The sequence below is a fragment of the Caloenas nicobarica genome, chromosome 5 (assembly GCF_036013445.1).
Source record: "Caloenas nicobarica isolate bCalNic1 chromosome 5, bCalNic1.hap1, whole genome shotgun sequence".
Taxonomy (NCBI): Eukaryota; Metazoa; Chordata; class Aves; order Columbiformes; family Columbidae; genus Caloenas; species Caloenas nicobarica.
In genome coordinates, this window is record NC_088249.1 from 15,474,620 (window position 1) to 15,496,179 (window position 21,560).

The 21,560-nt window shown below is 42.5% G+C and overlaps 1 protein-coding gene across 1 annotated transcript; it reads left to right on the top strand.

Moving 5' to 3' along the window:
- The first annotated feature begins 17,353 nt into the window (after nt 1-17,353).
- GSC (goosecoid homeobox) lies at nt 17,354-19,192 on the top strand. The gene is given in 5 exon segments (XM_065636774.1): nt 17,354-17,506; nt 17,509-17,724; nt 17,726-18,068; nt 18,253-18,512; nt 18,955-19,192. Coding segments are annotated over 5 exon segments (1,125 nt in total). The 3' UTR covers nt 19,108-19,192.
- Nucleotides 19,193-21,560: the final 2,368 nt, after the last annotated feature.

Here is a 21,560-nt window from a genome sequence, read left to right on the forward strand (position 1 = left end):
CAGCTCATGATCCCGCCACATTCTATTTATACTTATGTATCTGAATCAGATAAAGTTTTTACAACTATGCGGTAAATTCCAGTCATGCGGTTCTGACTTTTTTGTGATTTGCTTGAAGAAATAAGCAACGCAGACGAACTGAAATAGAAAAAAGGTTTAAGAACAATCTCTTGCTAAAAAATGAGAAATTCAAATATCTGAGTAGAACTGGCTCCAAACAAAACCTATTTCTTCTTTTCTACTAGGGTTTTTCTACGGATATAATTATAGCTTGTTTTTAAAATTAAAGTTGTAGAGTAGGCAATGCCAAACCAAACAGAGCTGGCTAAAGGGTTTTGATCATTTTCTCTGGCCCACACAAAGGCCTGCCTACTGTATTTATTGCAAAAGTTCCTTGAGGTGAGTCAGAAATGCCATGTTCATTGTGCCGGTCATTAAGTTTTGCAAACATCAATTAGGATCAAGTTTTCACTTCCTAACAACCCTCTACCTCGTCCCTCTGTGAGCTTTGCCTCTTAAGTAAAATGGTCAGGGGAAAATCTGTAAGAGAAAACTTTCTCATATATATATATATTTCTACACATACACATTTATATGCACCTGCGTGTGTATACATTTCAGAAAAGGTATATTGCATTTCTGTATCCCCACTCTCTCCTGTGTACAACAGCACTGAAAGACGAGACGGGAGGCCCCAGCACTGCTGGCTGCTGGTGTCAAAGAAGATGTGCTGTGTGTTGGACTGCCATCATGGTCCTGTTTGTGCTGGTCATGCCAACTTCTGCAGCGACAGCAGACAAAACCTATTAATGTGATATTATCTGTTTGGTGTGACCAGGAGGAAGTTCTTTCCTGTGCTGGGATTCAACCACAGAGCCCTCAAGTCATCCTGGTTCTCCATCACGTGGTCTCAGGAGCTCCAGCACCACGGGGCATTTTTGGGGTCCTGCCTGCGGGCTCTGTGTGGAGCATGGCTTGCAGTTACCACTCACATGTAACCACATTTGGGGATCATTTTCTTGCACAGCCACCTGCATTCAGGTGGAAATATTGCTCCTTTGTTTCTCTGCTATTTTTATTCTATCTCTGTTTCTTTTGCTTCTTTATTTCTCTGCTTTCCATTTCCCCTTACTTTGTTTTGCATTCTTAATCTGTTAACATACTGGGTTTTGCTCTATTGAACTAAATTTCCAAGCAGTTAATCCCATTAAGTTTTTTTTTTATTGGATTTGAAATGGATTTGTCAAGAAAAGAGTATTGGCACAATTTATGAATGCACTGCAGCGCCTCTAGGAGACAACTGTCTCTGCGTTTGGAACAGGAAATGTTAAATGGAAATTGAGAGAGAATTTGTAAGATTTATTTTCCACTACTGCAAGCCTTCAAGAACTTGATCTGAAAAATAGATTATTCCTTTTCTCCTTGTGTCCAGGAGACAGTGCTATATTTTTTTAATAAAGATCATACAACCTTGGAAAGCCATTTAACAAGATTCCTTGCGATATTACAGTGCAAGCAGAGTTAGTCTATGAAAAATTCTTAAATGTGGAAAATCATTTTAAATTTTGGACAAGCCGTGGCTCACTTACTTGATTTTGTTTTTAATGAAGTTACAAAATAGATGTTGTCCCTAAATAGCCTAATCTGCAACGATTAAACTCAGTCTTGTGTGAAGGCCTGGCACAAATCCTTTGTATCACAGCTTAGTGGTTTATTTTGCTTGGAAAGTAGCTATTGTCCTGAACTTGTCCCTGTTTAAGTCCAAATGACTTCCATGAGAGATGGTTTGGGCCCTGTAGTTTGTGTGTGATAAAAGAATTAAATCTGTTTTGAATAAATAGTACTGGATCCAAGGCACGGTAGGGCATGGCCATGTGGGTGCAATATGAAATACATTTTTATTCTCGGGTAGGGTAGCTGGAGAATGCCTTGAGATAGACCCCAACCCCATCGCCTGCCGCCAGAGGACTGAAAGAACAGGAGAAAGAAGCTCAGCCACACCTGGGCAAATGCTTCTCCCTTGTGCGAGAGCTGTGTATGGGGTGGCTGCTGGGGAGGGCAGGAGAGAGGAGAGGGGCAGCCAGGAGAAGCCGCAATAGAGCTGTGGATGTGGGGCAGGGCAGACTCCAGCCAGGTGGACACACGAGGTGCTGGGAAGGACCTGTGTGGCCCCCACGTGAGAGCCAGGTGCTGTTTAAGGGACCTTCCGGGGGGATCCAACCTCTGAGGTCTCCAGTACCACTCCATGGGCTCCAAAAGGGCTGTGTGCAGCGTACTGATTTACCATTGGCAACAGGTTTCTTCATTCCCTGTCCCTTGGGTTAGATTATGTCATCATGCCAGGGCATTAACCTAGGGCTTGTGCATCTAAATTTATTTGGGTTTGGATTTTCTTCTCTTCTAATATTACAGCTTTGCCTCTAGTTTATAAATATTCCATTTAAGGAGCTATTTAGCAGTAACAACATTCCTGAGCTCAATCCAAGAATTGAGCTAATTATGGCTCCCCTTCAAAAATCCATCTCCAGTCCCCCTCCTGTGGCCTTCTCTCCCCTGTGGTCAAAGAGACTGAAGATAATAAAGTGCAAAAAACTCCTACCTAAATAAACAGATGAATTAATTGGATACATTGTTTCTGACAGATTAGTAAATCCCAGTCTTTCAGTCTTTATTTATGTGAGTCATCCTGCTGAGTGGAAATATTTGTGTAAGTAATACCCTGATTTTTAAGAATTATATTCAAAACCCATAAAAGACAGCATTTTTTTTTCAGCATCTTCCATAAATAGGAAAAGGAAGAGTGGCAAATAATCTCTTTTAGCTACTCATTAGCTAATTAAAGCAACTGGTGAAAAGATACTAAAGAAAGTTCTTTCTCTTGCAACTACATAATGGTTGCATTAATTTTTCACTTTTGCATCCAAGAAAAACAATGTCTTAAAGTATCCTTGGAAAAAAAGCCTTCTCTGTTTATAGGCAGTGCAGTTCCACACTCTTGGTATATGGAACACCAAATGTCCTGGGATAACCAGCATCCTGGCAGAGAGCCATGCATCTTATTATATGGTAGGAGAGCCAAATTTCCTCCTGCACAGTATGTCTATAAATAAAGTGCTTCTTCCACAAGCAATTAAATGAAAGCATTTTTCCAGCCAGAATGCAAATACAGTTTTTGTTTCTTACTGCAAGTAATATCCAATTTGTGATATTATTTTAAGGTCAGAATTATTTTAATGATCGTATTAAAATGCCTTCTCCCTGGCTTGTCCAGGGATGTAAAAAAACAACAGTGAATTTTTTTCCTTAAATGACATTTCTTCACTTGTAAATGATCTGGCATAAAGAAGTCATCCTTCAGCTGTCTGCAATTAAAGTGTTATATGCACGTCTCAGAAGAAATTTATAGTTAATTGTTAAGGGTTGCAATTCTAGCCTTGAGACTGTGGCTGCAGTCAGCCTGTAAATTCGGGGCATTTGTGAAGTTCATTTGCACAGCACTTAGCAAAATAATCTCATAATTTTTGCTGATGCCTCTAAGGAGATACTAGAAAATAAATTAATATTATATGATTCTTAATCTAAAATCAGGATATCAGCAAATCGTCATTGAGCTGCTCTTATCGGTCACTCTTATTTAGAATATATGCTTGTATATTTGTGGGATTGAGTAACAAGGTTGTTGAAATAATGCAGGAAAAAGATTAGACTACATTCATCTGGTTGCTTTGGTAGCTTAAGTTTACTGTAACTATAAGTCTTAGAAGGTGTCACTGCTTTTCAGTCAGACTGGTACTGTGCCACATCACCCCTTTTATGAGCATCCTGTTTTTGGCTGGGATAGAGCTAATTTTCTTCCTAGAAGCTGGTACAGTGCTGTGGTTTGGATTTAGAATGAAAATAATGTTCATAACACATTGTGTTTTAGTAGTTGCTGAGCAGTCAAGGACTTTTCATCTTCTCATACTGGCCTGCCAGTGAGAAGGTAGGACGTGCACGAAAGGTTGGGAGGAGACTCAGCCAGGACAGCTGACCCCAACTGGCCAAAGGGATATTCCATACCATATGATGTATGCTCAGTGTATAAAGCTGGGGGAAGAAAAAGGAAGTGTGGGACATTCGGAGTGATGGCATTTGTCTTCCCAGGTCACCGCTACATATGATGGAGCCCTGCTGTCCTGGAGATGGCTGAACACCTGCCTGCTGATGGGAAGCGGTGAATGAGTCCCTTGTTTTGCTTTGCTGGCGTGTGTGGCTTTTGCTTTACTTATTAAACTGTCTTTATCTCAGCTTGTGGGTTTTCTCACTTTTACTCTTCTGATTCTCTCCCTCATCCCACCATGAGGGGACTGAGTGAGCAGCTGCATGGTATTTAGCTGGTGGCTGGAGTTAAACCACAACGAGTAAGGACAAAAAGGAAACTAGAGTGGCACCATCCTTTTGAACTTCAAATATTGACAAAATTAGAACAGTCAAACCTGCAAATTTATCTTATTATGTGATTTTGTCCTATTACACATGCAATGGCTTAGAGTCTATCTGAGACAAGGGCTTTCTTCTGTTCCTTCCAAATCTCCAATCATCACCTACAGTAATTAGATAATGTATTTGCATTTTTTTAGCTCCTTCCTGCACCTTAGTTTCTGTAAAAAGTCTTTATTTTTTAATATGTATATTTTTTTTTTTAAGGAGTTATTTCAAGCTATTTTTTCCTTTCACTCCCATGACAAAATCAGTGTGAATTTTCTCTTCAGCTTCCTTTCTCCTCCACTATGAAAGCTCTTTGTATACAAATAGTATCTCCTATACAGAACTACTTTCAGAAGGAAACGCTTGTCGCAGTGGCATCCATATGGTAAGAAGGATGCAGAAGTTACAATATTTAGTCAGAACTGGAAATAAGATTCCTTGCAGTACAACTCGAGGCAGTACAAAAATGATAACTTTCTAAAAATGCTGACTATATTATTGAACAGTGGAAAGAGTGAACTTTTTTCTTGTGCTTACTTTCAGGTGAAAACCAGTATTTTTTAATGAATGTTAATCTAGTGTGTACAGAACGGTTTCTTTGTAGCTTCGTCTGTGCTTCCAAGTTTGAGTGCCAGCCAGAAAGGTGTCATACATAGACCTGAGCAGGGCCATCTTTTCTTAAGACAAAGTATGTTCTTAAATAATAAATGATCCTGGCAAGTTGTTTATTACCAGCAGTTAATGATCTGTTTATTAGTTAAAGCCTGTGGCTGTTAACACTCTAACAAATCAGTTCACTCTGTTAAACATCAATTTTGAGTACATTATTGGTATTAACCATACAACGAACTAAAACTGTTGCAGACAGTTGGTTTTATTGCTACGGCAGAATTGTATAATAGGAGGCAATGGTGTTTGATAGGATACCGGTGAAAAAATAGATTAGGTTACATTTGTTTGTATTGGTTAACAACTTACTTTTATTCATTGTGAAAGTGTATTCTATTTTCCCAAATGTCTTTCAAGAAGGCAGAGTTTAAAATCCTACATTCTGCAATTTCCACATTTTTAATAGTGTGTGGGATGAATAGCTTGCTTTAAAAAATGCTCAGAAACCAAATACTGCTAACACCACTTGTTTGCCTGAGCAACTGGCACTAGATCAACTGTTTTTCCAGACTAGTTGCAGCTACTGGGAGGAACAAGCAGAGACAGAGTTTGAAGATTCTGGTGTTGGCTCTGCATTAAGCTGTGCTTCACTTACATCATGTTAAAATCCCACAGGCATCTTCAGCAAATAAAGTTCCAAATGGAAGACCAGGGATATTAGGTGATCTTGATGAAAATACATGGTCTTGAGCAGAATGGTGTTCTACGCAGTTTTGGCTCTGCCTAGTCCCAAACCATAAAATACGTGTATTGCAATTTTGCATCTGATCAGGAAACAAAGCTGTAAAAGTGAGTTCACTCCTAGGGCTCAAGTAGTGGTTATAAGTCTGGCAAGGCTGGATAAATAGGTGTGAGAATTACATTCCAACCCACAAATTTGAGAGTTCAGATCTGTTCTTTCAATTTTAGCCCACTTGTCATAAAAACTATCTCTGATACTTTCAATATTTAGAAATAATCCACTGATACATTAGCAGAAAGTAATCCCTTAAAAGCTTTTCTCCAAAGTGTATCAAAAATACTTTTTCTGAATCTGCTTGATTCTTTTTTTTTTTTTGGGGGGGGGGGGCGGGGACGGGATGGGTTGGGTGGTTTTTTTGGTTGGTTGGTTGGTTTTGGGTTGGTTGTTGTTGGTTTTTTTTCTATGTTGGATTAAATTAATTGATGCAAATCCTTACATAGACCCAGTATTATTTCTTTCCATTCTAGAATGGCTTGTTTTTATTTAATTTGCATATTTCTTAATTCAGTTGAACTCAGCTAAAATAAACACAGTTAAAACAGCAATCAGTGGTTCATAGTGATCAGCTAGTGCACAGGTTATCTCAAAACAACATTTTAAATTAAATCACACTGACTTTATATTGATAATCTGCAACTTGCTTGAGGTAGAATGAATTACTGGAAAATGTGTTGTACCACCACAACTGTAGGTGTAGTCTAAAAGGTCAGTACAGAACAAGAATTCAGTAACAAAAGTGACACTTTGGACCCTGAACAGCAGGATGTCTAGCAGAGCTTTCTGTAATAGTATTAAAGTGTTTGGCCCTTTTGATGTTTGCCAACCTATTTACCACCCCGTTGAAGGAGGAATAGGAGGACCTGTGGTTTACGCCCAGTGTCAACAACAAGATTATTTCCCTAAAAGTAAGTACTGCTTTCTTGAGAGTTTTAATTACCCCAGAGGTCTTGTTGCTTTCATCTATCCCTGCAATTAGTCGGTTATCCCATGGGAAGGTATTTGCAATGTAATCTGAATTAAAACCTAATCCAGCTCCTGTTAAAACCAAAGGTACTGAAAATTTGCTGAAAATCTCTCGCTGTCAGTTTGGTGACAGCGTAGCTTGTCTAGGGGTTTGAGATTCTCCCCCACGCAGTTTACCTGTCACGCAGGGGTGGTCTAGCCTGGTTCAGAGCAGTCCTAGAAAATGAAGCGACAACAGAGGGAAAGGAGGTGAACTCAGCTCTCACCTTTGCCAGGCAGCAGCACAAACTTCTCCACTTGTGTCTGTGAGCACCAAAACACATTTTCATCTTGCAAAACATGCAGAGTTCATAGACCAGTGATAGGGAAGTTATCTTGGCTGAAGTCAGATTGCTCGCTGTAGCCCTTAAGGATTACTGACTGCATCTGAAAGTTTCTGCATCTGGCATTCTGAATTGCTTAATTCACAGGGTGCATTATCAGCACAGCATGATCATGCAAAGTCAGAATCATCCAGGGAAGAAATCTGTGGTGGTTGCCGTTTGAGCTGACTGTTAGTGCTATGAATTTGAATGCACTGACACTTGCTTTTTGCCTGAAATATAATAATCTCTTCTCTATGTATGTTTATATATGTTTATATATTAAAGCTCTATGTTGGATGGCATGAATGCTCAATGTGTTTTTCTTCCGTGACCTGAACAGCTTTTACTGTCCCTTACTCTACTCTGTTTATACAGTGCCACATAGCAATGAGTGTTTTTAATAGAAAAAACTGATATTTGTTTCTGGTAGTACATATTTTTTCTTATCAATGCATGCATCACTATGCAACACGCAGCCAAGTGCCAAAACAACACACTCTTCCTGTACTTTTATTTTCCTTCAAACTGTAAGAGGAAGGCTCCATTTAAATCCCACGAAATGAACATTGTAAATGACACATCAGAGATAAGCATGTGTTTTACCTGTCAGGCTTCAGAGGGTTTGAAAACAGCCCTCAGTTTCAAGTGATAGGTAGACTTTATGTCCTGTGGTTCTTTCTTTTTATTAATAACATCTTTATTATTGCAGTCACTCTCAGCACAGAATTGTTCCATATTCAATAAACAGGCAGAAAATTAAACTGCAGGTTCAGAATTAATGGTGTTAAATTTGTAATTGCTAGATTTTCTCATCTGGATTTTCACAGAAAAAAGACACCATTTCAATCAAGAATGATTTCAGAATAAATGTATTGATCGAATTGCTGTGCATAGACTTAACTCCTGGATCGCCTGAGAAGACTGAATGCTTTGGTTTTCCTCCCTGAGAATTCTTTTTTGATACTTCACAACACGAAACACAAGTAAGTGTGGCATATATTCCAGAAAAATAAGGCACAATCTGAAGACTGTCTGCATATCACTCTCTTTGAGAAGGGAGCAAGCCAATGGCATGCTAACCTAACGTTTGTGTTAACCACAGCCAGTTCTGAAGTCAAGGCACTCTGTGTACAAGAAAGTCAGAATTCTTTCAACATAGCTCTTTTGAGTGCTTGATGTTCATGCTTAAATCATCTTAGAATCAAGAATCCAGTTGTTGGGGCCAGAGTAGAGGCTAGGGAATATTTGTACAAAAAGTTCTCTGGTTTCCATGGATCGTGCTAATGTTTCAACACGGGCCAGTCTCCTTTTGCTAAATTAGGGCAGGCTGAGGTTAGGAAAACCTGAAATTAGTGGGATTTAAATTCTAATTGCTAGACTAAAGCATTAGACATCTGGTGACTGATGACTTAAGAGGTCTTTGTAGAGAAAATATTGTACAATCAAAGAAAACCAAACCAGTGCACTACCTGCTTTGGACAAACTGAGAATATGTATATTGGAACTTTTTTTCTGTTTCAAAGGTTCTGGAAGTTCCTCCAAACTTTCAAAAGTTTTTTTTATAATGTATACTACAAAATGTTTATACACTAAAACTTCACATGACACCCACCCTGGGTTTTGCAATGCCTCAAGTACGCAAACAGATAACCGTTCAGATAGATGCCCAAATTAGCAATGAAAACAGGTAGACATTGCTGTCATTAACTGCTCTTTCAAACCCATCTTCATGCCCTGTTCAAAACAGCAAATTTTTTAATGAGCATGAAATTCAAAGGTCTGGAGCAGCAAAACTTAAGTACAGACGGTGACCATGACAGCTGCTACTGGGTTAAATTTGGAGTTCTGCAAAGACCTGGAGTCTCAGTAAGACCTTTGCTGCCGAATTGATGCCTTTCCTTATCTTTAGGTCACTTCTGAACATGAAGTGGTAAAAGCCCACAGCTTTAAGGTAAGCCTGTTTTGTGAAGCTAGGGGCTTTCTTCAGGAGCAAGCAGTAAGGTGGCGTATAGATCTGCAACTCACTGTCTTCTGCAAGTGAGCTGTGCAGGCGCTCGTGGTACAGGTGACGTGATGGCTGAAAGACTCAAGGTACTCTCAGTACAAAAAGCTCTTCCATGTGCAGATTTCGTGTAGACTAAGGGTATTTATAAATTCACATTCTTTGTGCACTAACTTTCTTGGTTAGACCTGTCCCAAAATGCCTTGTGACCACTGGATTTTCTCAACGTGGTAGCCTATGCATATTTGCTACCCTGAAGGTTAAAGCATAGTGAAGAATTGGCCCAAGAAATGTAGATATCCATCTGTCAAAGTTTAGAGCGTATTTAATCCTCAAATCTATTCCTGATGTATGTTGATGTAGCCACTGCAAGAAGCAAAGCAAGGAGTCATTATTTCCTGTCTCTGAGCATACTTTAAGGGTGGCAAAAGTCATGTAATGATTCATCCTGACTCTCAAAAACATGTTATGCCATGTCAGCACATAAACAAGGAAGACATTATTGACAAAAAATCTGGAAAAGGAACTATCCCTGACTTTTGGCTGCTGTGTCACGTTCTCAGCTCAGTTCCTGCTCCAGAATTATATCTAACTGCACACCACAATGACCTCCTGAAACAGGCAATGGGCCCAGACCATGATCTTGCATATCTTACTAAAACTTTGGAATAAACACATCAAGAAAACTCCAAACTTACATTATAATAAAAGAACAGAGTTTTGTTCCAAACCAAGAGGTTAAAGACTGAATTGCATGGAAGCAGTGCATAAGAAGTAGAAAGAAAGATGAAATGAAAAGGGAAAGTGTCTTATCTTTAAGACAGCTGCAAATGAGTAAACACTGGCATAATATTCCTGATTCATGGAAGTAGATGACGTACTTGTATCAGAATACTATATAGCCCCAAATTATAAAAATTCCTGATCTCATCAGGTGAGATTCAAAGTATAAAAAGTATAAGTTGCAAATTATCAACTATAGGTGAACATATATTGCAGGACTTGAAAAATCTAGTCCTGTTTGAGGATGGTTAAAAAGGAAAGGAGTAGCTATGAATTAATCCAGGTTTTAAGATAATGGTATCTAATTTTAAAGTTTTCTGATGACTTTCAGAAAGGTATCAAAACTCTTAAATGTGCCAACATTACAAATTAAAATGACTTTAGAAATAGTAAAAAGAAGAAAACCCAAGCTTTATAATACCGTATAAACATAGCTTTTTACTTCTGTCCTCTAGTGGTTTGGGTCTTGCCTTCAATCCCGCAAATGACCTTTACTGTAAATAAGATGTTGTTTCTTTCCCATAATGCATAAATGAGAACTCAAATAGGGATACAGTTGACTGACAGTGGTATGGTTTAATCTAGAGGTCTATATTAAGGTTGAGAGCATTAGTAGGTAAACATAATAATTCTCCCACCTCCATTGCTTCACTGGATGATCCTGTTTTATCTGTCTAGTGTAAACACCGTTCACTGAAACTGATTATAGTGATATTATTAATTTCATTAATGCAAAATACCATCTAGCCAAGGTAGTGATTTTGTAATTCCTCTGGCATATTTGCTTTGCTTTCTTTAAATCTATTATCCTTCATTATATATTTCTCTACTATGATTATCCTTTTTTTTTACTTTTGACCTTCATTTTTAATATAATTTCCTGTATTTTTTTAAAAACTGTAAACTTTCATGATATGTATCTAGCACACTTCACTCCAAAAAAGTCTATTAGGTTTCAGTCATATGGTTTTTGGGAATGATAATGTGACTTTTAGCTGGAAGATCCATCTCTCTGTTTTAGTTCCAACGAAAAATCAGTGGCAATTACCAAACAGACTTCCATAGGTGTGGGATTTGGCCCCAGTTCTAGTTCCACTAGAGTAAAAATTCTTAGATTATATTGCAGTGATATTCATAAACTCTAGAGCTCCTAAAAAAACCCATAGAAGTTTCAAAAATATATCATGTGTATGTTACAGAAAACAAGTCAATATCTGTCTATTGTACAATGAACTTATTTAATTTTAAACCTGACTTTGTTGCTCTAACTCCCTAGAAAAGACTTTTGAGGCTCTTTGCGTTACAAATAAAGGGCTACTCTGAGTGTAATCTCCCAGGCCCTTTTCAGAGAGAGGAGAGGTTCTGCTGGCATTAAGTATGTACAGTTGATACTACAAAGAAGAGCTTTAGCCAATGTAATAATACATGTGTAGAATGAGAAGTGCTGACCACACACAATTTCTGTTGACTTGATTTGTAGCTGTGTGTGCTCAGGATCTCTTGCGGTTTAAAATCCAGTGTGCTACATGAGGATCCAAAAATTTAGTTCACTCGTTAGAAACAGGCAAATCAACAACAGAGGTCTTATGTTTGCTATATGTTTGTCAATCAGGAAAGCAGTCTTTTGCCTTTTTTTTAATTACTGTACTTGTATTAATATAAAGCCTGACATAGAAAGAGATCTAATAACATAACTATGCTTAAGATGAGCACAGTTTATGCATTTATATGTAGGGATTAGATATACATATATATCTGCCTATGCACTGTTACATGTGACTGTGTATATAACATGGGGAAAGAGAATTACTCATCCTTACGGAGAAAAATTAAAGTACTAAAACGTTAGAATGAAGCCACCTTGACATGGAAGCTTATAACCACACTGGTACAGTATGGCTCAGTTTGGAGGAGAAATTTTGGCAATAGAGAGTCACTTCTAAAACATGGGTCAGTCACATGTGTGCAGTAGACTTGTGCTCTGTCAGCCTCTACTGCACATCCCTTGGAATGAAACTTTTTCTTAATGTCGATGTCCAGACCACCCCATTTTACTGAGCTTAAATACATTTGATCATGACATTTGAGTAAAGTATCTCACTCAAACTACGTTTGATGGAAAGCAAAATTGCCAAGTAGCAGGGCATCCTCCTGCTGACTCCTGCAAGTGCAGTCAAGGACCTGATGTGTTTTCCCACTGTGCCCTTGAGAAGACATATTATTTTAAAAGATTCTTCTTTGCAACGATCTGCACAGTTTAGATGTAGAATCTTCTGTTTAGAGTAAAAGTCTTTTTCCTGCTATATCACTAATGTTATACCTTTTTGTTTGCTAAGTGTGTTATGTATTGGAATACATAAGAAACCTGCAAAAACCCCTCTCTTTTGCCTTTGCTCACATTCATGGAAACCTTTAAGAGATTCTACTTCCTTCATGAGATTACATCACAACAAACTGAATCTATATCAGCTTTTAAATTGCTATAGCATCTGAATTGTCTGCAACAGAATGTGTCTATGTTGACTCATTACAAAATCACCTCCAACCACTAACAAAAGGGCCAGTGTATCTTTAGAACTCTGTGTATGACAAACTGACATATACAATAAATATATGTTACTACAGTAACAGATTGAAATTATATAGTTCATTTAAACTTTTTTCCAACTTCAGCTTAGTCCCAGCTAAAGTACACAGGAAATAAACATATTGAGCTGTCTGGCACCAGGCAACTATCCAGGTCCTGCTCTGTCTAGCACTGGGCTAGACTTATCCATCCAATCAACATTAGGAGGTTTATTTATGTGGGACAGATATATTAGCAATAAATGGATTTATTCAGTAGCTTGGTGGATTTATACACACTATTTTTATGGGCTATATCCTGAAGCACTTAGCAAGTTCTATTCTCCTCTTCACCAGAAAACGAAACAAAACAAAACAAAACAAAACACCATAAACCCAAATACAAACAAACAAAAAACCCCCACAAACAAAAACACGAACAAAAAGCACACACACACGCACCACTCTCCCCCCATCCCCCCAAAAAAACCCACACCCCAACAACAAAACCCAAAACAACAACAACACAAATCAAAACCAACTAACCAAAAAAAAAAAACCCAAACAAACAAAAACACTAATTGAACACTAATTGAAGACAACGGTATGTTTGCTGGAGCAAAAACTGCAAGACTTAGGAACTGGTGAAATGCAAGTGAACATGCAGCTAGCTAAGTGGCAATTCAAAGGGTTATGGTATATTTATATACATTTTATTTAATAATCTATATATAAAAGTGCGTTTTAATTTTATAGACCAAAATAGTCTGTCAAAGAGAAACAACTCATAGAATTCAGAAAGGATATCTGGGTTTTCTTTATCACACCTATTTGTACTTCAGGCACATTTTGTTCTAAGGCATTAATTTGACATGCAAGTCAGGTCTGTGCTACGTTGAAGTCTATTTTCACCGATTCGTCTGTTTTTTAGAAAGCAAGACAGAGAATTCTCTTTAGTGCTGTGGTTTATCCATTTCAATCAGATAGCGAGTGGCCCATTCTCACCTCATTTGCAGTTTTTAATTCCAATTGGACATTGCTTTTGAAATGTCCCTTCTCTTTTCCTTCTTTATGCTGCCACTTGAAAGTTGAAATGTAGCAAGAATGTAATGTTAGGTGCCAGTTTTCTGAATTACAGGGTGACTGCTTTAGCTGATCCCCAAAAGCAAGTGTCTTTTTATACCGCATAAAAGGCTGAAATGTTTACATATCAAAAGGCTATAGGCCAATTTCTGTCAAAATTATACATGAAGTTAAGCAGTACAAGCAATTTATTTAAACACTAGTCATTGTAGAAAAATTCAAAACCATATGCTCTTTTACCAGTTTTTCACAAATGCATTTGACCCATGACTTGGCGAGACATGCATGCTTCATAATTTACTCTAAATTTCAAATCCCCTTGACATTTAAATAAAAGATCTTCATTAATAAAGTTTATATGAATGAAAACTTTAGAAGCTGATATTGTTAGAAGGAAGCTTTAGAAAAAAACGCGTTTCTGCCTCGTTTTCAAATGACTGACTTTCCTAATCAGTTCAAGACGAGTTTATTCTGGGAACAAATTACCGTAATTTCGCATTGTATGATTGTTTTGTGTGTGTGTGAAGTAATGATGCAATCAATTTGAAACAAACTCGAGGAACGCTGAAGCGTGATGGCATCTGGACGTGAGAGATGTGCTGCGAGGCGTCGTTTCCGAGAGAGTTTCGCGGCCGGCGATTCACCAAAAAACTTTCATTCATTCCAGCCTGACTCTCGCCTCGGGTCGGGCGGGAGCCTCAGCCGGGGACCTGCAGCCCAAAGGCAGCCCCGGCCGGGCGGGCAGGGAGTGAATCCCCCGGGCCACCCCCGCCGGAGGCTCCGGCCCCCGTCCGCGGCAGCCCCGGTGCCGCTCCCGCCGCCGGGTCGGGCAGAGCCAGCACCGGGGAGGCGGTGTATATTGCATCCCCGGAATTATTCCTTAATACCTTGAAATAAAAAAACCGGCCGACTTCTCAACAAGCGCATTTTCATAGGCTTGTGTATGGTGATTGCTTTGTATGAAATCGTGTTTGGGTAATAATGTTGAAAATCAGTGCAGTGTTTACTTTATTTCATACCTAACAGCTTCTTCTGCTCGGTGCTATACTCCTCTTTAGATCTGTCTTTCAACCCATGCTGTGACTATCCTCCAGTAACAAACAATTGCTTAGCAACACTATGCAGCACAATTTGCTTGCGTTTCATTTGTTATTACAATTTCATCCCGACATTGTGTGACAACTGACTGTTTGTTTAACGCGATTTTACGTTTGCGAAGTTAGCGAATGGGGGATGTGAAATGAGAAACTCCGAGAGGAGGTTTTGCGAAGCGGGTATCAAAACTGGGAGTTGCACTGCAAGACTTCTAAGATTAAAACAAAACAAAAGAGAACTTCCCCACGGGGATGACAAGTTATTTATAAGAATAATCTCTGAATTCGGAAGAAAGGTAAGCGTTGCAGTGTGGTGGATCATCCTTCAGCAAAGCCTCCTCGATCGAAAACCTCGTTGGGAAGCCGAGGGCTCGCACAGCCCAGACGGCGTGTAGCCCGCCGGTGCCGCGGCTGCCCCCGGGGATGCCGCAGCCCCCCTGATGCCCACCCGTGTCCCGTGGTGCTGCTTTCACTTGGAAGAAGCTGGGCAGGCGCGAAGATGAAATCCTGCTGCAAGCGATGCTGAGCACCCAAGAAATCGGCCCCGGCTGCGGATACATCCCCCGTGGGCCTCCTCTGCATGAGCGAGACTTCAGCGGGGTTACTCCGTTCCCCGAGGGACGGCAATTTGGGGGCGAAGTGCTGTCCTCGCCGCCCGCCTTCCACCCGCGGCCCGAGCTCCGCGGAGTCCCGCGGGGAGACCTGCCCTGAGCATCCGCCCCCGCAGAGCCGCGGCCCGGGCCGGACTGGGGGCTCTCGCCACGGACATCCCCAGGGCACCCGTGGAGGAGATATTCCCCTTCTCGCCGGTGAGAGAGCTGGCCGTGCCCCAGCGCTCGGCACCCCCTCGGGCCTGGCTCTCCCGGGGGCTCCCAGCCCGGCTGGCCCGCAGCCCCGCTCACGGCCGGGGGTTGCAAAGGCCACCGGAGAGATGCTCCGCGCATTGCAGCAGAGCCGCTGAGGACGTGAACGAGCATCCCGATGGCGGAATTAAGCAGCGCGCTGCTCTGCGTGCGGCACGACCGAGCTGCACCCGGGGAATTACTTACCAAAAAAACCCCACCAGTCCAGCCAAAAACTCACCCCCGAACGCAACCCCAAACAAGCAAAAAACCAACAACAATATCAAAAAAAAAAAAAAAAAAAACCCTCCAAAACAGCAAAAGAAAAATCCCAAAACTAACAAAAAACCCCTCTGTCAAATACTTTCACTTTACATCAAATTTGCAAAATTTGTAAGAAGCTCAGGTCTAAATGTTAAAGGCAGCAAGAAATTGATCGGCAAATAAACAGAAGACGATGCTAATAATTAGTCACATCACGATGTATCAATAAAATAAGAACTAAGTCCTGTCGTTCTTTTTCTTTAACGTTCATACGAGTCTTTTTCTAGAAATAGGGTTTTGGTTTAGACCATTCTCAGATGCGGTTTTACATCCTGGAATATCTAGGAAATGAAGGATAAAGTGCGAATAAGCGCTAACGAGAATATTCTTTGTTGAGGAAAAATAATGTGTTCCTCGTAAACGGACCCTAATGGCTTGTTTTCATTTCATGCGTACAATTTCCTACCTTCTTTGATGGAGGGTTGATGGGGTAAATAGTCTAATCTTATTCAGTTCACCTCCTGTGGATTCCCAGTGACAGTCGTGACAGACGAAGTATTCTGCAAATCACAAGAGCCAGCTACCAAGACAGCCAAACGTCTTAATAGGAAGAGTTTTAAGGACTTTAAACTGCTCCGTTTTAATTCACGGAACATGCAAAATACAAAGTTCTCCGTATCACTGCAACTCTATAGGCTTTGTTTTCTAAGATGGGAAATGAACGCTTCTTCCTTAAAAAGAAAAGAAAACGGCACCAGAATGGGTCAGAAGCAAATCGGAACACCTACCAAACCCGGGGATTTGAGATGACACGAGTCTTAATTATTCCCACCTCTTGGCTTGTTTAAAAATAAAAAATGATACCTATCTGAATCTGTTAAAAAAAAAAAGTTTACAAGGTTCACTCGTCCTAGTTCCGCCAGGTGACCTAGCAGAAGAGAAAAAAAAGTTGTTCATTTACTCAGTGAACACGTTGTTATTTCACTGCGTAAAGCTTAAATCAGAGGAACGTATACTCCTCAATTCCTCTTCAGTTCTTCGAGCCGGGGGACGCAAGATTCGAACCGTCCTACAGAAACACTTGGAGGGGGAGTTGCATGGTTGTATCGCAGTTTATTTATTTTTAAAGTGTTTCTTAACCAATTCGAAGCATAAATAATGAATCTGCGCTTCAGACAGAGGAAATCGCACCCACTAATGTGAACTAACACGAACAAAGTAGGTGCATAATAGACAAGACTAGGAACTGCTAACCACTTCTGCACAATGGCATTAATAAGATTAACCTGGGCAATTAGACGGTGCAACAGAGATCAAGCCTAAATCTGGGGCCTTTCAAAAAAGGCCACTAATGGAAAGGATTACGTTAATTTCATTAATTTTCAATACACAGAGCCGGGCTCCTTTCACTCCTTTGTGTAACTCCCACCTCTTCCCCACCAAAAAGAGGGAGAAAAAAAAAATCAAATCTGGTTTTGTTTGTCATCTGCATATTACCAGGAACTAAATCCAGGATGACGTCGCCTGGGTATAAAAAAGGGAAGAGGTTCAGATGGATTATACTCCAAGCAGCCCTCTGGGTTGAGATCAGTAAACAGGCGAGAGTTGAGGGGGGAAAGTTCCCGGGGTGGATCCTGCGCGCACACACACGCACACACACACATGCACACGCACAGACACACACGCACACTCTGCCCGCAAGCTGCCCTCGGAAAAAGCTCCGCTCTATTCTCTCCGATCTCTTTTTAAAATTTCTCCGAAAAGTTTCGATTTTGTGTCTCTCCAGCCTTCAGCCCCCCCGCCCCCCAGCCACCACCACCAGCACCACCGCCTACCCTCCCTCCTTCCCTCCCTCCCCCGGCCGTTCCCCGCCGCCCTGCCCCGGCACGGTTTGGGGCATGCCTGTGAGCATGTTCAGCATCGACAATATCCTGGCGGCCAGACCTCGCTGCAAGGACTCGGTGCTGCTGCCCCCGAGCGCCGCGCCCGTCGTCTTCCCCAGCCTCCACGGGGACTCGCTCTACGGCAGTGCCTCCGACTACGGCGGATTTTACTCCCGGGCGGTGGCACCCGCCTCCGCGCTGCCGCCGGCGGTCACCGGATCTCGGCTGGGCTACAACAACTACTACTACGGGCAGCTGCATGTACCGGCGTCCCCCGTGGGCCCTTCGTGTTGCGGGGCCGTGCCGCCCCTGGGCGCCCAGCAGTGCTCCTGCGTCCCCTCCTCAGGTAAGGCGGCCCCGGGCGCAGCGGGACGGGGCGGACGGGCTTTCTTTGTTCCCGCAACCGCGGGGCAGGAGGGGGTGGCGGGGAGCTGGCGGCCCGCAGGAGCGCGGGGGGGGACATTTTCTCGGGGTGGGGTGAGCAGTGATCTCATGCAAAGCCTGTCGTCGTCTCGTCTATCTGTCCGTAGGTTACGAGGGCACTGGGTCAGTCCTGATGTCCCCTGTTCCCCATCAGATGTTGCCCTACATGAACGTGGGCACTTTGTCCCGGACGGAGCTGCAGTTACTGAACCAGCTGCACTGCAGGCGAAAAAGACGGCACCGGACTATCTTCACTGACGAGCAGCTGGAAGCGCTGGAAAACCTCTTCCAGGAAACGAAATATCCAGACGTGGGCACCAGGGAACAGCTGGCCAGAAGGGTGCACTTAAGAGAGGAAAAAGTAGAGGTATTTTGCATTCCTTTTCCCCTTTCTACCCTGTCCTTTTCGCATTTAAACGCGCTCAGACTGGAGGTACTTCGGTGCGGCCCCAGCCCGGCTGCTTGGGCCGCGGCGAGCTGACGGCGGGGAGAGTAACAGGTTTGCGGGGGATGAGGGGAAGTTTTAAAATTATTATTTCCAAGCGCCCTTCTGGGGGCGGCTGGCCGAGCCGATCACACTGCTGTGAGCAAATGTCGAGACGTGGTCGTGTCTCCTGACCGCGCTCAACTTCTCCCACCCGAGCGGCAGCTTTTCCTCTGCCTCCCTCGGCCCGAGCGCCGCCGCCGCACATCGGCCCCGTCGCGGGGGCATGCGGCTCCGGGTGAGGCAGGGCAGGACGTCAACCTCCAGGTTTGCCTAATTTTATTTTTATTTTTTCCCCATATAATTTAATTTCTTAACATAACAGGTTTGGTTCAAAAACCGCCGGGCAAAGTGGAGGAGGCAAAAGCGATCGTCTTCGGAGGAGTCAGAAAACGCACAAAAATGGAATAAAGCGTCTAAAACGTCTCCGGAGAAGAGACAAGAGGACGGGAAAAGCGACTTGGACTCTGACAGCTGATATCTCGCAGGGGGGGATATTTCCCGTGGACTGTCGGATACGCTCCAGAGGATGCTACTAATCTTGCACAAGCTCTGCCTTGTTGGAGGGGGAAAATATCTGTATATAATGTACAATGCCCCGAGTTGATTTCATGTAAATAAAATGTGTTGCGGAGGTGTTGCACAGGTAGACGGCAGCGCGTTTGTTCACCCGGCAGGGCGAGGAGAGGGGAGAGGAGAGCGGCAGAGCCCCGCTCCCCGGGGACCACGGGCGGCCTTGCCGGCCCAGTTACTTTAACGAGGCTTTGCAGAGTTGGGGAGCAAGCGGAGGGCACCGCGCTGCCAGCCGGGCCCGTTGCTCACCCGCTCGCCGCGGGGCCGAGCGGCGCTGCTGGATTTTTCACCCCGAAGGAACGCGGCGGGCGCCCGGCCAGACCGGTGCCGTCCCCGCCGGCAGCGCCCGCGCCATGCCCGCTGAGGCCCAGCCCGGCGGCGGGTTGCCGGGCTGCCGCGGCCGGCAGCGAACCTCCGTGTCCTCCCGGAGCCGCTCGCTGGGCCGCCCGTGGCGATACCGATCTGCCCGTTTATCAAGACCCCGCGTCCAAACGCTTCTCCCCGCCGGGAGCGCCGCTGGGCAGCCCCCGCCCCGCTGCTCCTGCCGGCCCGCCGGCCCGGCCAGCCGGAGGCGATGCCCTTGGGGAATATTTGTAGGCAAAGCAAACTTGGCCTCGCACTTGTTGCTGTCTCGTTTTCCTGCGCTTCTCTCTCTGCGGTTATGCCCTGTTGAGTTTCCAAAGTGTTTGTCGTTGATCCCCGTTTAGAAAAGCTATCTCGCTACATCGGTGTTTGAAATTGCTGTTAATAAGTTTCAGCCGTTAACTGATGACTTACGCGTAAGGGGAGATACGAGCCCTCGTGTGCTGCTCCTGGGGATGTTTCACAAGAAGTTGCTAATGGATCTTTTGTCCCATTTGAGACAGCACCTTTAAAATGAGGAAAGCAATGACAGCCTGGGGTATTTTACTTTTCCTTCTCTGAGGGCCTCGTAAAAGAGAAATCTAATTCTCTCTGTAAAATTCACATACATCTTCCTTACGCTTTTTTTCTGTGACTCCCCAACTCCTGGTGCTTGTCACTTCAGAGCAGAGCCACGGCAGTCTCCTCATGTCGTCTCGTTTAGAAAGACCTTTCCCTCTCCTTGTCTACAAAGATTGTCTAGAAATTTAGAACAAATGACACGAAGGTGTAGAACTAATGCAGATAACCTCTGGCTGAAATTTTCATGCTGTGCCTTTCACTCAGAAATTAAATGGTAGTGAGCTGATTTTCCTTCATTATGGCCAATGCCTAAACCCACATTTATCTATTCAGCTTGTCTAGCTTTGACAAGAAATTGTTTATATAATTATTTATACAAATGTGCTCACCATTGCTTCCAGTGGGACTAGAAAGAGTCAACGACTATGTTGCTTCTTCTTGTGATTTTCCTCCCTTTTCTGTTATATCCAGCTTTTTGTGGGTGTTGTAGTGTGGTGCATATTGCAGGTCGTGGTGCATATTGCAGGTGTTGGTGCAATAGGGCAAATCTCAGTACCTGTCTGCTCAGATAACCCTTCCTAATGTACCCGTGTTTCCTCATAAATGTGCTGTCTCTCCCTGAGCAATCTTTCCCCGTACCAGTATGTAGGAACAGATGCTGTGGAAGAAATTAAATGTGGGTTTGCATGAGGCAGTCCTTTAGGGGGCTCATGGTTTCATAGCTACTGCTCTCGGGAAGAGAGGAAGAAATTTAGCTTCTTGTTCCTTAGCACAGCAAAGGAGGAAGGGGAAAAACAAGTTTCTCAATGGATTCTTCTTCTTCTTGAATACATATATAAAATAGTTTGGCTCTACAGAGCTATTGCATTTTGGAGATGCTACCCTATTGCTATGGGTACAGATCTGATCTCTGTAAACTGTATTGAATTACAACCCAGCAGCACTGAAAATTACTTTTCAAATTACTGAAAATTAGTTTCCAAAAGAAGTGTTTTGTTACGTTATATGCAGGAAGTCTCACTGAGTGGACTTTTAATGCCACTCTCTCTGCATTTGGGCATTATTAGTTTTTAAAGTGCATACTCGATTTGCAAATAAAAGCTGGGTCTAAGGATACCATTACCCAGGATTTGGCAAATGCTTATACATTTTCTCAACTTCCCGTGTATAAATATCCTTACTACCACACTGGAAGCTTAGTAGGGTTTCATTTTGTTTTGTTTTGCATTTTTGTGTGTGGAGTGGTAATTTTGGAAGTCACTATTAAGGATTTTAGCCTGCATAGCTGAATACGGGAGTTAAACTGGATCTGGGTTTGCAAGGAGTGGGCTTTAAATATGTTTTTGATAGCCAATACTAGTTGCTTAAGGTTGTAGTCAACATCTTTAGAGATTTTTAGAACTTTCCGATGGGAGCAAGGTGCCTGAGAACCAT